At 40.3% G+C, this 12,449-nt stretch overlaps 2 protein-coding genes across 2 annotated transcripts in view; both read left to right on the plus strand.

The window, feature by feature from the left end:
* Positions 1-12,449, plus strand: part of LOC136843440 (uncharacterized) — a 109,950-nt gene that overhangs the window by 16,164 nt on the left and 81,337 nt on the right. The window lies entirely within an intron of this gene.
* Positions 1,880-12,449, plus strand: part of LOC136849275 (uncharacterized) — a 44,650-nt gene continuing 34,080 nt past the window's right edge. The window contains exon 1 of the mRNA XM_067122575.1: positions 1,880-2,018. Within this exon, the coding sequence (XP_066978676.1) occupies positions 1,880-2,018 (139 nt within the window). The remainder of the gene's footprint in view (positions 2,019-12,449) is intronic.

The raw sequence follows: 12,449 nt of genomic DNA on the forward strand, positions 1-12,449 counted from the left end.
ACACACATTAAAAAAAAGGCGTCTCTTCTAATGGTGTGATTAGTCCGTACCTGAGCATCAGGAAATTTGAATTTGGGGACTAATTTGAATGGCCCATCGTAACTTTCAAATTTCATTATTTCACAAAACAAACCCCGAAAGGCACCCCTCCAGAATACGACCTTTCAGAAAAACTAAGTATCATGGCTGTATCTTTTATCGTTATTGCTCCACAGATATGTTGGGTTCCTCATCCACCCACCCACTACCACATCCCCTGAATGCCGAAAATCGATATCTGGATCTTCGGAAAGGGTGCACAGATTTCGATGAAATCTGGCACAATTAGAGACCTTAGTGGGAAACCTTTAAAGCCAAAGTTTCATCCTGCTTGGCTGAATATTTCCAAAGTTATAAAGGGCCAACTACCATGGAGGTTGATGTATAAAAAAATAAAAATTAAGCTATGTACTACAGGTAAGAGTTGAATAGATTATATTATTAGCCTATTTACTATGGGTTCCCCGGGTCCAGGATCTAGGCTAGCCTAGGCCTAGTCGCCACCCATCACCCGTTAGGTGGAATAGGACAGCGTGCCTGATTGTCAAATATCTTCATATGATTGGATATAGATTAGCATACTTTCTTATAGGTACTATGATGCGTGTAGGGGCTCTCCATCATATTTGAAGTGCTCATTGGTTTTTGATCAGTTGTCTTTTCCGAGCGTGGAAGGGCTTTCCCTTTTCCATACACAATGTAAAAGCTCTCTTCTACTCCTCTAGGATTAATGCATATTGTTGAACAAGAGGAAAAGTACTATAATATAATAATACTTCTCTAATCTGGCAATAATTAAGGGGAAGCTACATTACCTCCATATACTGTACAGCGGGAGTGAGGGAATAAAAGCTTGTTAGAAAAAATATCATCAGTGTTTAAGCCGACCGGTCAGAGAAGGTGGACACTTTGCTATCCGTGTAGACACCCCGGGATTACGTATGTAATCAACGGATAGGTTTGCTGAAAGCAAATGGGTGTTACAGACTAATAAACACATAAACAAAGCCACTCCAACATCTTCTAAAAACATAACAGACACCTCACATATCTCGCTGCTGGGAGGAAGGGAGCTGGGGATTTGGTACAATACATGTACACATTCGTTACCGGGGTCTAAGCGATGTCAGGCAGGGCAGCCAATTGAGGATATGCCCTACCCCACCGCCAAATCAAAGTCCTTCAAAAAGAAGGCATCGTGCTTACCCCAAATAAAAATGGGAAAAAAGCACGTTAAAACGAAGAAGAAGAAGAAGAAGAAGAGAGAGAGAGCAGCTTCAGTCTGAATGGCCGCCAGAGATTATTGTAAGGACGGGATTGAGTGACATACTGGCTGGGTGTTGATTGGTTTATTGGTAGTTCCTTACTGAATGAATGTACAGAATCTTCAAAGTTGTTATTGGACTGTGCAAGCCGCAAAGTAGCGTCTACACACAGACAGAGCAAAACAGAGGCAATGTTTCGGACATCTGTGTTTGTCGGCAGACAAACAGATAGTGATTATGAGAGACATAATAAATGTACAGTGATAAAACATATATCAATGGAAAGGCCAGGAAATTCTACATATGGCCAATTGCATGAGATTCGAGACAGATTAATGATTACAATGCAGTAGCATAATATATGTGAAATGGCGAGACGTTTGGCGTCTTCACAAACAGAAACATACATACAGTTTGATACAGAAGATTCGGTGGAACATTATGAGTACATGATTAGAATGCTTGCATGGTAATGCAAGTAGTGGTGATTGTACATAAATCAAGACAACAATGGTTAGGGAGAAACAGACGGAAATATTGTATGGCGGAAGTTGCGTTCCTTGAGAGAAAACGAGATGTTCTTGTTCCCTCCTTTGTCTGGGTCCCTCCGAAGATATGAAGCACGCATGCGCACGTGTGCTCGAAAGAGCCCGACATCGGTGCGATGGGTCTCTTACATTATTATCATATACGGCAATGTTAGCTACTGTTCTGGTACGTGATCTCCTCCTCCTCTAGGGTCATCATTTGGATTTCTTGATCGAAATACATGGATGGCCAAGTTTTACCTATAGCCTACACAAAAATATGAAGAGTAAAACAGATTTGGCACTTCATAAGGTTGCATATTTGTGCTCCATACACATCATTGTGTTTTTCCTTGGCATCCTGAACTGCCTCCTTACCTTGATGATTGATCAAATATTTTATCATTAAATTTGCACTTTGTTGGTAAAAAAAAAAAATGCTTTTAGTCATATGAGTCGTAAGGGAAATTTTAAAAGATTATTGGATAAAAAACTCATGCTAGACGCTAATAGGCCTACGATTACCGAGTCATAGAAACTTGACAGTACTACAATACATTCCCTTAAAGCTTCGGGTGTTAGACCTATAAGGAAAAGAAAGAAGGACATTGAACACAATACCACAATATCAGAGATAGATGACCTCCGATCGAAGTGAAATTGATTGAGAAAATAAACTTCGGTCTATGCTTTTAAGATCAAAAGATGGAAGGAATCAACTTTCCAAGCGGTGAGACCTGTCGTAGCCTAGCAATGCATGTCACTGATATTTTACAATAGACCTAATAACGGGTGTCTACAATAAAAATACATTACCTACAAATACTATTACACTTACCAAGAGCCACAAAAAAGAACATAAAATTTTATTGATAGACAGATGTAAAAACACCAATCATAACAGATGCAAGTGGTACTAGTTTCTTTCATGTCAAAATGCAGGAAATTCATTGCTTTTAAAACAAGTAAAAAATGCGTTAAAGTTTCTTTAGCGCAATCGAGGTTTCTGTACAGCATATAAAGCCGCAGTGTCACAATCTCGTTGTAACTATCTTCGATTGACATCATTATGAGCCTCTCGATGTGCTGCAGTATGAAACTCTCAGATACAACTGATAGTGGTCACTTTCAGTTGCCAGACGCATGGCTAAACTTAACCTTAAATAAAGTAAAAACCACCGAGGCTAGAGGGCTGCAATTTGGTATGTCTGATGATTGGAGGGCGGATGATCAGCACACCAATTTGCAGCACTCTAGCCTCAGTAACTTTAAAGATATGAGGGCGGACAGAGAGACAAAGCCATCTCAATAGTTTTCTTTTACAGAAAACTAAAAACTGCCGTTAACGCTTTTCGAGAAATATATTAAATTAGACTTAAAAATTAACTGGACAAACCTTTGTTGACCGAAGGTTTATCCAGTTAATGAAGAGGATGACTTGACACTTGTCGAAAACAGCGTGCGCTGTAAGTCTCGCATCCACTTGCTACTGCAAACCTTTCAAGTTTGATGATCATTCATGACACCAGCTCAAGAGTAAAATGACTTCCCATAGATAAAAAAAATTGTTAAGAAAAGGGACTTGTTAATTTAACTTGATTTCCAAAATAATGTAGTATCTGGAAATACAGTAACGGAAAAATAAGAGACATTTGATTCTCATCTAGATAAAAAAAAAAAAATGTTACGTAAGATAACGAACGATTTCACTCACATTAAGGAAACGGCGTCTCTTCTAATACTCGTGAGCAGTCCGCGCCCGAGCATCAGTAAATTGGAAGTTTGGTGGCTAATTTGAATGGCCCACTATAACTTTAAATTGCATTATTTAAAAAAATAAACCCCGAAAGGCACCCCTACAGATTACGGTTGTATTTTTTACCGTTATTGCTCCACAGATATGCTGGGTCCCTCACCCACCCACCCCCACCACATCCCCTAAACGCCAAAAATCGATATCTGCATATCCGGAATGGCTGAATGGATTTCGATTAAATTGAGCACGATTAGAGACCTTAATGGGAAACCTTTGAAGCCAGAGTTTCATCCCGATCAGTTGAATGTTTCCAAAGTTATAAAGGGACAACGTAGGTGTTTTTATGTAGGCTACTCAGGTTGGCTGGACTTTACTAACCGCCAACTACTGTGGCGATTGATAAGAAATACATATACGACACTGGATTCGAATGGAACAGTCGATTCGAACTAAACAGAAGCCATAGAACTTTAATTTTGACTTCATAAGCTTCATGAAGGTGTAGGCTAATATGATTCCAACATATTTAGGGCTTTGCTCTTTTGATCAATAGTATTAAACCTTTAATTGGTTGTAATTAGTGTTAACCAACTTATATAATAAAAAAATTCTTATCAATGTGTAATGTGATAAATCTACGAGACTCATTACCGGGAAAATACGTCTCTTCTTTAACAAACAAAGAACTTTCGCTTGAATAGCCACCATCAAACAACAGCACGACTGCAATTATTATTATTATTATTATTATTATTATTATTATTATTATTATTATTATTATTATTATTATTATTACACTAATCGTTTCGGAACTTGTAAGCATAGGCTAAGTGAAACAGAATTTCATTGCTAATATGCATACACTTATAAAATAGCATAAATGAATGACAAAACATAAGACAGAAAAATAATAAGTCATATTCTTAACCTGAAACAAATTTACACTAAATCAAGCATGCAACTGAGAAACATGAACTATTCATAAACCGTACAGACTTGTTAAATTTTAACTTTCACTCCATTCGTTAACATCATTTAAAATTATGGAGACAGCTTCTATTTAAGACAAATCCTGACATTTAGAGTACGTTTACAAACACCTTGTCAGCAGTTTCATATGACCTGATGTTGAGATATCTGTCTTGATATTTTCATGGCTAAAACATCAGAGAACACTTGCTTAGTAAGTCAGACCTTACCTTTCCCTCTTGATCCTGTTTTGGTTCATCAGAAATGAACACTCCAAAAAGAGATTAATAAATCATATGAATCCATACAGACCTTCATGAGGTTACATTTTAATGAACAAAAGCAGAATTTACAGAGCAAATACTTGCAAGAATTTCCAAATCCCGATTCGGATCTGTAAACATCGGGAACCTTATATTAATTCTCTCTAGAATTCGAACGGACTTCATAAGCTTAAGTATTAATCTTCCAAATATCTATAAAATATTCAACGAGCTCTGAAACATTTGAGTCCAACATTGATTGAATAGCTTAAAATCGATAGTTTCGGAATACCATAGCGATATATAAAACCACCATAAAAATGCATGGGCACATAACTGAGCAATATTACTTTTCCGAGGAAATATCTCTGTAAACCTTATCAAATCATCAATTGCCACAAACATATTTCTATTACTTCTCATGGTTTCATCAAACACAGATATAAATCTATTTGTACCACTGCAAAAGCTTTTTGAGTTTCAGTGTATTCATGATTGACCTTTTTTCTGTTATCGATATCTGTATATGTATATTTTTCTCTCAGTATCAATGATATGGTTTGTTGCATTATGATAACGTTTCATTAATCTCAGCAATTCTGTAAATATGTGTTTGGTTTTTGTATGTTCAGTAACTTGAGTTATTGTGTTATTAAATACCGCCAGTCAGAACGTTTTTGGGTTTTCTATGCAGTTTAGTATGCATGTGTGCATAAATGCTTTGGTTTGTCTTACCCTTTTTACCATGATTTTACTCATTTCGTTTTTGGTCACTGATTGTTTAATTTGTTGATGCTCTTGGTATGATACGGTGCCAACAGGTGGGGACCACATGTGTGTTGGCCGAGCATCTATAATGGCTATACTGATGAAAGTTATACAAAATCAGTTGCATGGTTCTTTCTAAGTGGAAAGTGGAAAATAGTATTGTAAAAGAAATGACCGAATAATATATTAAGATTTTTATTACAAATATGAAAGGAATTTTGGAAGAACTGTAAACATTCCAGTAACAAAGTCTTGACGAGTGCAAAACGATATTTTTTTGATGTAGTCATTTTGGCAGAGCCTAAAGAATCTAGGGACGCTGTCAATTCTCATGTGTTAAACACATTGCCCTCATGATATGTCCAGAACAATTTGTTCCACTTATTAGGTGTTGCCAATTATTATTATTTAAAAATTATTGTTATTATGTGATAATCATTGCTGTTTGATTTTTATTCATGCTCAAGTGACTTCTGTATCATCTTTGATGCAAACTGTGTTGTCAACTTAGTCTTTGTGACAGCTGTGAAAAAAACACAATTGGTTACAGTGTGCGTGAAGTTTGTGTGAAATAGACTGAGAACTGAAATGTGGGAGATTTGCTGGGAGACTGTCTGAGAGAATAGGTACCTCATGCTATGTATAGTTTTTTTTTTTTTTAATCTGAAATGTAAGATGTTCCTCATCTCAAGAACTCCCCACCAAATCCATTTATTGCACAGATGGCTTCTGCTTTTGCCTCAGCAGGGTCGTCTCTTGAGATAAAGCTTTCGTCCCTTTTGGATTGTTGTTGAAGTGTGAGGTGGATGATTCATCTACCATCGTGATGTCATGCAAGAACCCTCTGCCCTCCCCCGTCCAACTGTCGATTTCCTTTCCATCATCTCATCTGGTAGTGAGTCACCTGCTTCCTCCCTTGTTGCCATCCAGCACTTCCTAACTTCTTCTCAAGATGTCAGTGCTGGTAGTCCTGGTACGTTACTGTCTCAGGCATCTGCTGCCTTACTGTCTCAGTCTGCGGATTTGCTGGTTCTGCCACCCTAGTTCTTTCTTCAGACTTGACAGATATTAATCCTGAACTGGAGGATTCTCCATCGGATTTTTACATTTGGCAGAATGTACTGCTTTGTTTTATCCTCACCTTTTACTGATAATGAACCTGTTAAGCGACGCTCTCTTTCGTTGGCTTCTACCATGGCTCTTGTTCAAGTAGGAAGTTGAAGTTATCTGATACTGTTAAGGCACATTTTGAGGCAATCTCAAAGGTATCACCCTGTAAAGCAGTCTCGGAATTCGAATGATTCAGTTTCCAGTTTTATGAAGCTTCATAGGTTATGACACACATCTTTGTCCTGCTCTTGTTTAAGATGCATATTTTTTCCAGTTGCTTGACCCAATAAAACTCAGAGCTCTCAAAACCAGTAATGCTTTTGGCTTAATAGTGAGGTGGAAACACTTAAGTCAGTATATTGTTCAAATAAAGCACAAACTTTTGCAGAAATTGCCTTAGCATCACTTCTCATTTACTGTGCTAGGTAAAAACAAAAATAGAGAGAGAGAGAGAGAGAGAGAGAGAGAGAGAGAGAGAGAGATGCCTCGACTCAGAAGATGAAGGATTTCTTAGCACACTCTTTGAAGTCTTCCTTCTAGTGTCTTGAACCTGCATATGCAGTCAGTCCTGCACTAAAGTTCTGTGTGGAATATTGACCTAAGGAACCCTTGAGTTCTTCTGCTTCCTGTAATCCCTTTCGAGGCGATCAAGGTTGTCGTTCTATGGGAAAGAATCACAAAGGCAACTGTAACTGATGTTTCAAGCCTTCAAGGTCCTGTAAGAGGCCTACAGAGTTTTTGGATTGTCTGGCAAAGCCTCAGAATAGAACCTTGATGGTGAAGGTTTTCAAGGTTCTCCATCCTTATCAGCTCCCCCAATTTCCTTTCCTGTGTACCTTCACCATGCAGAAAATTTCCAATTTTTGCAGGAAGAGATCAGATAGTTCCTATGCAAGGTGACTGAGCCAGTTTTAGGCAAGTCATAGGGGTTTTACAGTCACCATTTATTATTGTTTCCAAGGCCTCTGACATTTCTAGTGTTGACTAGTTCTTTTGTCTGGCTACTTTTTCAATGGAACCATCCAGTTTAGTCCTGGTTGCCATCTTGAAGGGTGACTGGATGATGTCTTTCAATGTATGGGATGCATGCTTCCACATCCCGAGCCACCCTTAGTCGTGGAAGTGTCTAAGCTTTGTCATTGAAGGGAAAGTCTTCTGGTACACATTCAGTGTTTTGATCTGAGCACTGTCACGGGTATTCACCTGTGCTTTGGTGCCATTAGTCATTCACGGGATGTATTCATCAGCTAGAAATCCAAGCTCTCTTATACTTGGATGACTGTTTAATTCTTTCCAACTTGTTTCAGGCATTCTTGAGGGCAAAGGATTGTCTTCTGCATCTGGCTTTGGTGCTGGACATTCTGATCTATGTTGACAAGCCCACAACACAAAACTCCCAGTATACTGCTCTCATGACATCTGTGCTGTAAGCATGTCTTTCAATTAACTCAAAAAACTTGCTGGAGAAAGTTGACAAAGTAGCTCAATGGAGGTGTACGAGTATCTCAGTTTCTGCCTTGCATTAATTGTGATACATCAAAATTGCACATGGGAATTGGAAAGCCCTTAGTCCTATCATCCAGAGTGGAAAATTTGCTCCAGAGACAAATAAGAGAGTAATCTTCCTTTCTCTCTTATAGTTTGGGGAGCATGAAGGTGTAAGAGTGTACCTTCATATCTGAAGGTATTTGTTGTCTAGTTTTGGACAGTTGGCTGTGGGTTTTCGACTTTAGCACAGGAGTCATTAGTACTAAATGAGATAGAGCCCTTTTTCTCTGGAGGGATCCTTCACTAAATCTCACTGCGAGGACTTTGCACCCTGTTGTGGAGTCAATATCTAGTGGCAGTACTTAACAAGAAAGATCACACAACTGGTAAGATAAGCTTTTAGTTTGCTTGGGTGAGTTGATGTTTCTCTGCCTGCACTAACCAACCATCCTCATTCAATATGGTAATCAGCTAACTTTAACAGTATGTAAAGTTCGTCCAAAATAATGAAAATTTTTATCAAATCAATTATTTGGATACTTACCTACTGTTAAAGTGAAAACTTACCCAGCCTCCCCACGTCTTAGTGGGTGTTCAGGAAGAATTCTGAAAGAATGCAAACATTTCAACACCACTTGCTGGGAAACAAGTGATGTAGACAGTCTTTCTGGTTCAGCCAAGCATTATTCTTTTGTTTATTTTGAATGCCGATCGCACCTAACAGCATTATGATGTAAGGTAACTTTAACAGTAGGTAAGCATCCAAATATTTTTTTTTTTTTATAAAATTTTCATTTTAAGTGAAGAAGTATGCCCTAAGAAAACTCTCACTGCAAATAAGTTTTATGTGAATAAATTGCATCCAAAATTGATATTCAAGGTATTAGCACATGCTGTTCTAGATATGGTTTGCTGGAATCATACCAATTCATGATGGTTACTGAAGGTCTATCTCTCGTGCTGAAATTATTGTGTAAGTTAGAAATAAAATGTTGCCATTTGTTGCTAGAATATAGACAAAAGCTCCTTACCGTGGCAAGGGAAAGGCATTATTTATTATGAGCTGCTTAACTGGAGCCAAGAGAATTATGACTGAAGAGGTAAGTCCCATGTCATGGAAGAGACCTTTTAATGGCTGAGATTAATCTCATGCAGTGAAAGGGTTAATTGGAGGTATGATATATTGCTTGTAAGTGATCCTTAATAAGGTTTTTTTATTTGTATTAGGTAACATAAGTAAGGCAACAGGTCCAGTATGGAGATTTGCTGTTATGGGGGATCCATTAGTGTACCGGTATGTGCTCAGTGATACAGACTCTCCCATACTGAAGAGAGAAGTGGATGCTGTTGGGATGTGTCTTTCATCTGGCATTGTCAGTTAACTGAGTTTTTATTTTTACTTATAGTAAAAGTATTGAGGAACTATAACAGTATTAAATGTAATCTGCAGTGTGTCAAAAATTGCAGCTTAATAGATGTTACTAATGAAATTTGTTGAATAATTCTGCCAAACAGATATCTGGATGATATAATGATGGCAGTCCGAATTACTAGCAGTGCTTCCACTTGATGCGAGACCATCTATATCACGGAGTTCCAATGCTGAGCAGAACTCAGGGTGGTTGTGGCATGTGGCATAAAACAGAAGTTCGTTCTATAAGGGACAAAATTTTAAAAACTACTCTTTCAGCAATAGGAGACCAGCCTGGATTAGTGGTTAGAAAAAGCATTATTTATTTGAACCACTAAAGTAGTCTTCAAAAGAAGATATGATAAAGATGACATAAAGGTCCACTAGTGCAAATCCAAAACGATATCCGAATTTTACTTCTTTGTCAAAGTATTAATAGTATGATAGAAATTGTTTTCTTTTAGGTAGTTACCCCAAGTAGCCTACTGTTAATGTATGTTGCAGTTTTTTGAGAATAAGTAAGAACTTTTTTTATTGCAGAACTGTAGTTAAATACTTTAGTTTTGTACGGATGCTTATTATTAAGAATATATTTGTTCGGTTAGATGTTAGTGAAATTCTAGAATATTTAATCATGGTTAGAGGTATTTAAATTTGTGAAGAAGTTTATTATTGTTATCTATGTAATGTTTGTTATAGTAACGATTTGTTGCTTCTTATTTGAATTAGTTTTATATTTCCTTTCTAGTTGCTTTATCGTTTCTGGCTTTGTTTATTGTTAGTTGTTAGGGTCTCAGGAGGCTTAGGAAGACACAGTACAGTTTTCTTACTTCATTAACACACTAGTAAAATAATACAGTATATATACAAGTTAGGTAGTATGACTACGAATCGAAGTATGATCCTTTCTTGAATCTTCTTAACCCACAACTGGTGAGGCTCTTGACTCACTCCGCTAAGGCTCTCAGATATTCTCTATCTGCTTCTCTCCCTTCAAGCTTGCTTTCTCGAAAGTTCTTCAAAGGGAATGTCCATCCCACCAGTAGGCGGACAATTGCTTCTGTTCCGCCTTGTAGTCATCCTTATTGGATGAAGATTATCTAACAACATCCCTTGGGTGTGATTAATTGACTTAATTCCTCCTTTGTGGGTGAGACTAATGACATCACCAGAAGTCTTCAGGTTTCGGCAAAAGTTGAAAGGTCAGGTCACAGGGGAGACGGGTAGGCAGTATTTAATGGTTGCACTTAAATTATTCTGGCACCAGTGTTTTGGCTACATACTCACGACACTTTCTGCTCGTTACTCTCTGTCTCTCACTCTCTCTCTCTCTCTCTCTCTCTCTCTCTCTCTCTCTCTGTCTTGTTTCTTTATTATTCATTCTCTCTCTCTCTATCTCTTTCTCTGTCTATCATTTGTCTATTAATGGTCCCCAGCAGGCATGCCAGGGCGGTCCACAGCTCGAACAGGGAGGCTGGGCCCCCATCTGTTGTTATATGGTCCGGGACACTGAACCGGCTGATCCAGCTGGAGAGGAGGTCCTCGGCGCACGCACTGGCGGTGGCTTCTTCCATGGGCGTCGCTTCGGGCCACCTGATGGAGCAGTCGACGACTGTCAGAAGGTACCTGGCCCCTCCTGATGGGGGAAGAGGACCCACTACGTCGACATGGATGTGCCCAAAACACCTTCCTGGCTGGGGGAAGTCGCCCACCCCCGACTCGGTGTGGCGCCCTACTTTGCTGGTCTGGTACTGAATGCACTGCCTCGCCCAGGTCGCCGTATCCTTCCGTATGCCATGCCAGACAAACTTCTCTGCCAGCAGCTTGGCTGTCGTCCTGCCGGAGGGGTGGGGCAGCCTGTTGAAGACTAGAAGACGAAAAGAGGCGGGCACCAGTGGGCGGGGGTGGCTGGTGCTTACGTCGCTCAGCTGTGTTGGCCCCCCAGAAGTGAGGGGCATGTCCTTCCACTTGAGCGACATGATGGCGGTGCAGTAAGCTGGAATCTGTTCCCGAGCGAGGTCCTCGTAGTTGATCCTGAGCTGCACTGCGTTGAGTTTGATCCTCGAGAGGGCATCCGCTACAGGGTTCTTCCTGCCAGGGAGATACTTGATGGTGCAGGTGAACTCTGTGATGGCCGCGAGATGCCGTTGCTGCCTGGAGGACCATGCATCCCCCAGCTTTGTGAAGGCGTGGACCAGCGGCTGGTGGTCCGTCCAATTTGTGAAGGGCGTGCCCTCAGGAGGAATTTGAAGTGGCGTACCGCCCGGTACACTGCGCAGAGTTCCCTGGTGAAGGTGCTATAGCGGGACTCGGCGGGGCTGAGCTTCCTGCTGAAGAAGGCAATGGGCTGAGGGGCTCTGTTGACAACCTGCTCCAGGATGGCCCCACAGGCAATGTTGCTGGCATCTGTTGGGGTCCTGGTGGGCCAAGGCGGTTGCCTTGGCGAGGGAGGCCTTCGTCAGGGAGAAGGCCCGCTGCTGGTCGGGCCCCACACTAAGGTCTTCGGATGGCCCTTCAGGATCTCCGAGAGGGGGCCCTTTGTGTGTGTTATCCTGGGGATGAACCTCTTATAGTAATTGACCCTCCCGAGGAATTCCTGTATGCCCTTGATGGAGGTAGGGGCGGGGAACCTGGTGACAGCTTCGACCTTCGATGCGAGTGGGCGGACGCTTCCCGGGGAAAACCAAGTCACCGTTTCGGTCCGTTAATGGCTCCGGAACACTCCGGGGTCACCACTGTGAGAGGGTGCAAAAGAAAGAGCAGGTAGACATTTACTGCTGGTTTATTGAGGAAGCAGCCCGCTTATAAAGCTGCATGCGGACGTCAGTACAAAGACATACAAAGACATACAGG

Source organism: Macrobrachium rosenbergii, chromosome 2 (genome assembly GCF_040412425.1).
Source record: "Macrobrachium rosenbergii isolate ZJJX-2024 chromosome 2, ASM4041242v1, whole genome shotgun sequence".
NCBI classification, from domain to species: Eukaryota; Metazoa; Arthropoda; class Malacostraca; order Decapoda; family Palaemonidae; genus Macrobrachium; species Macrobrachium rosenbergii.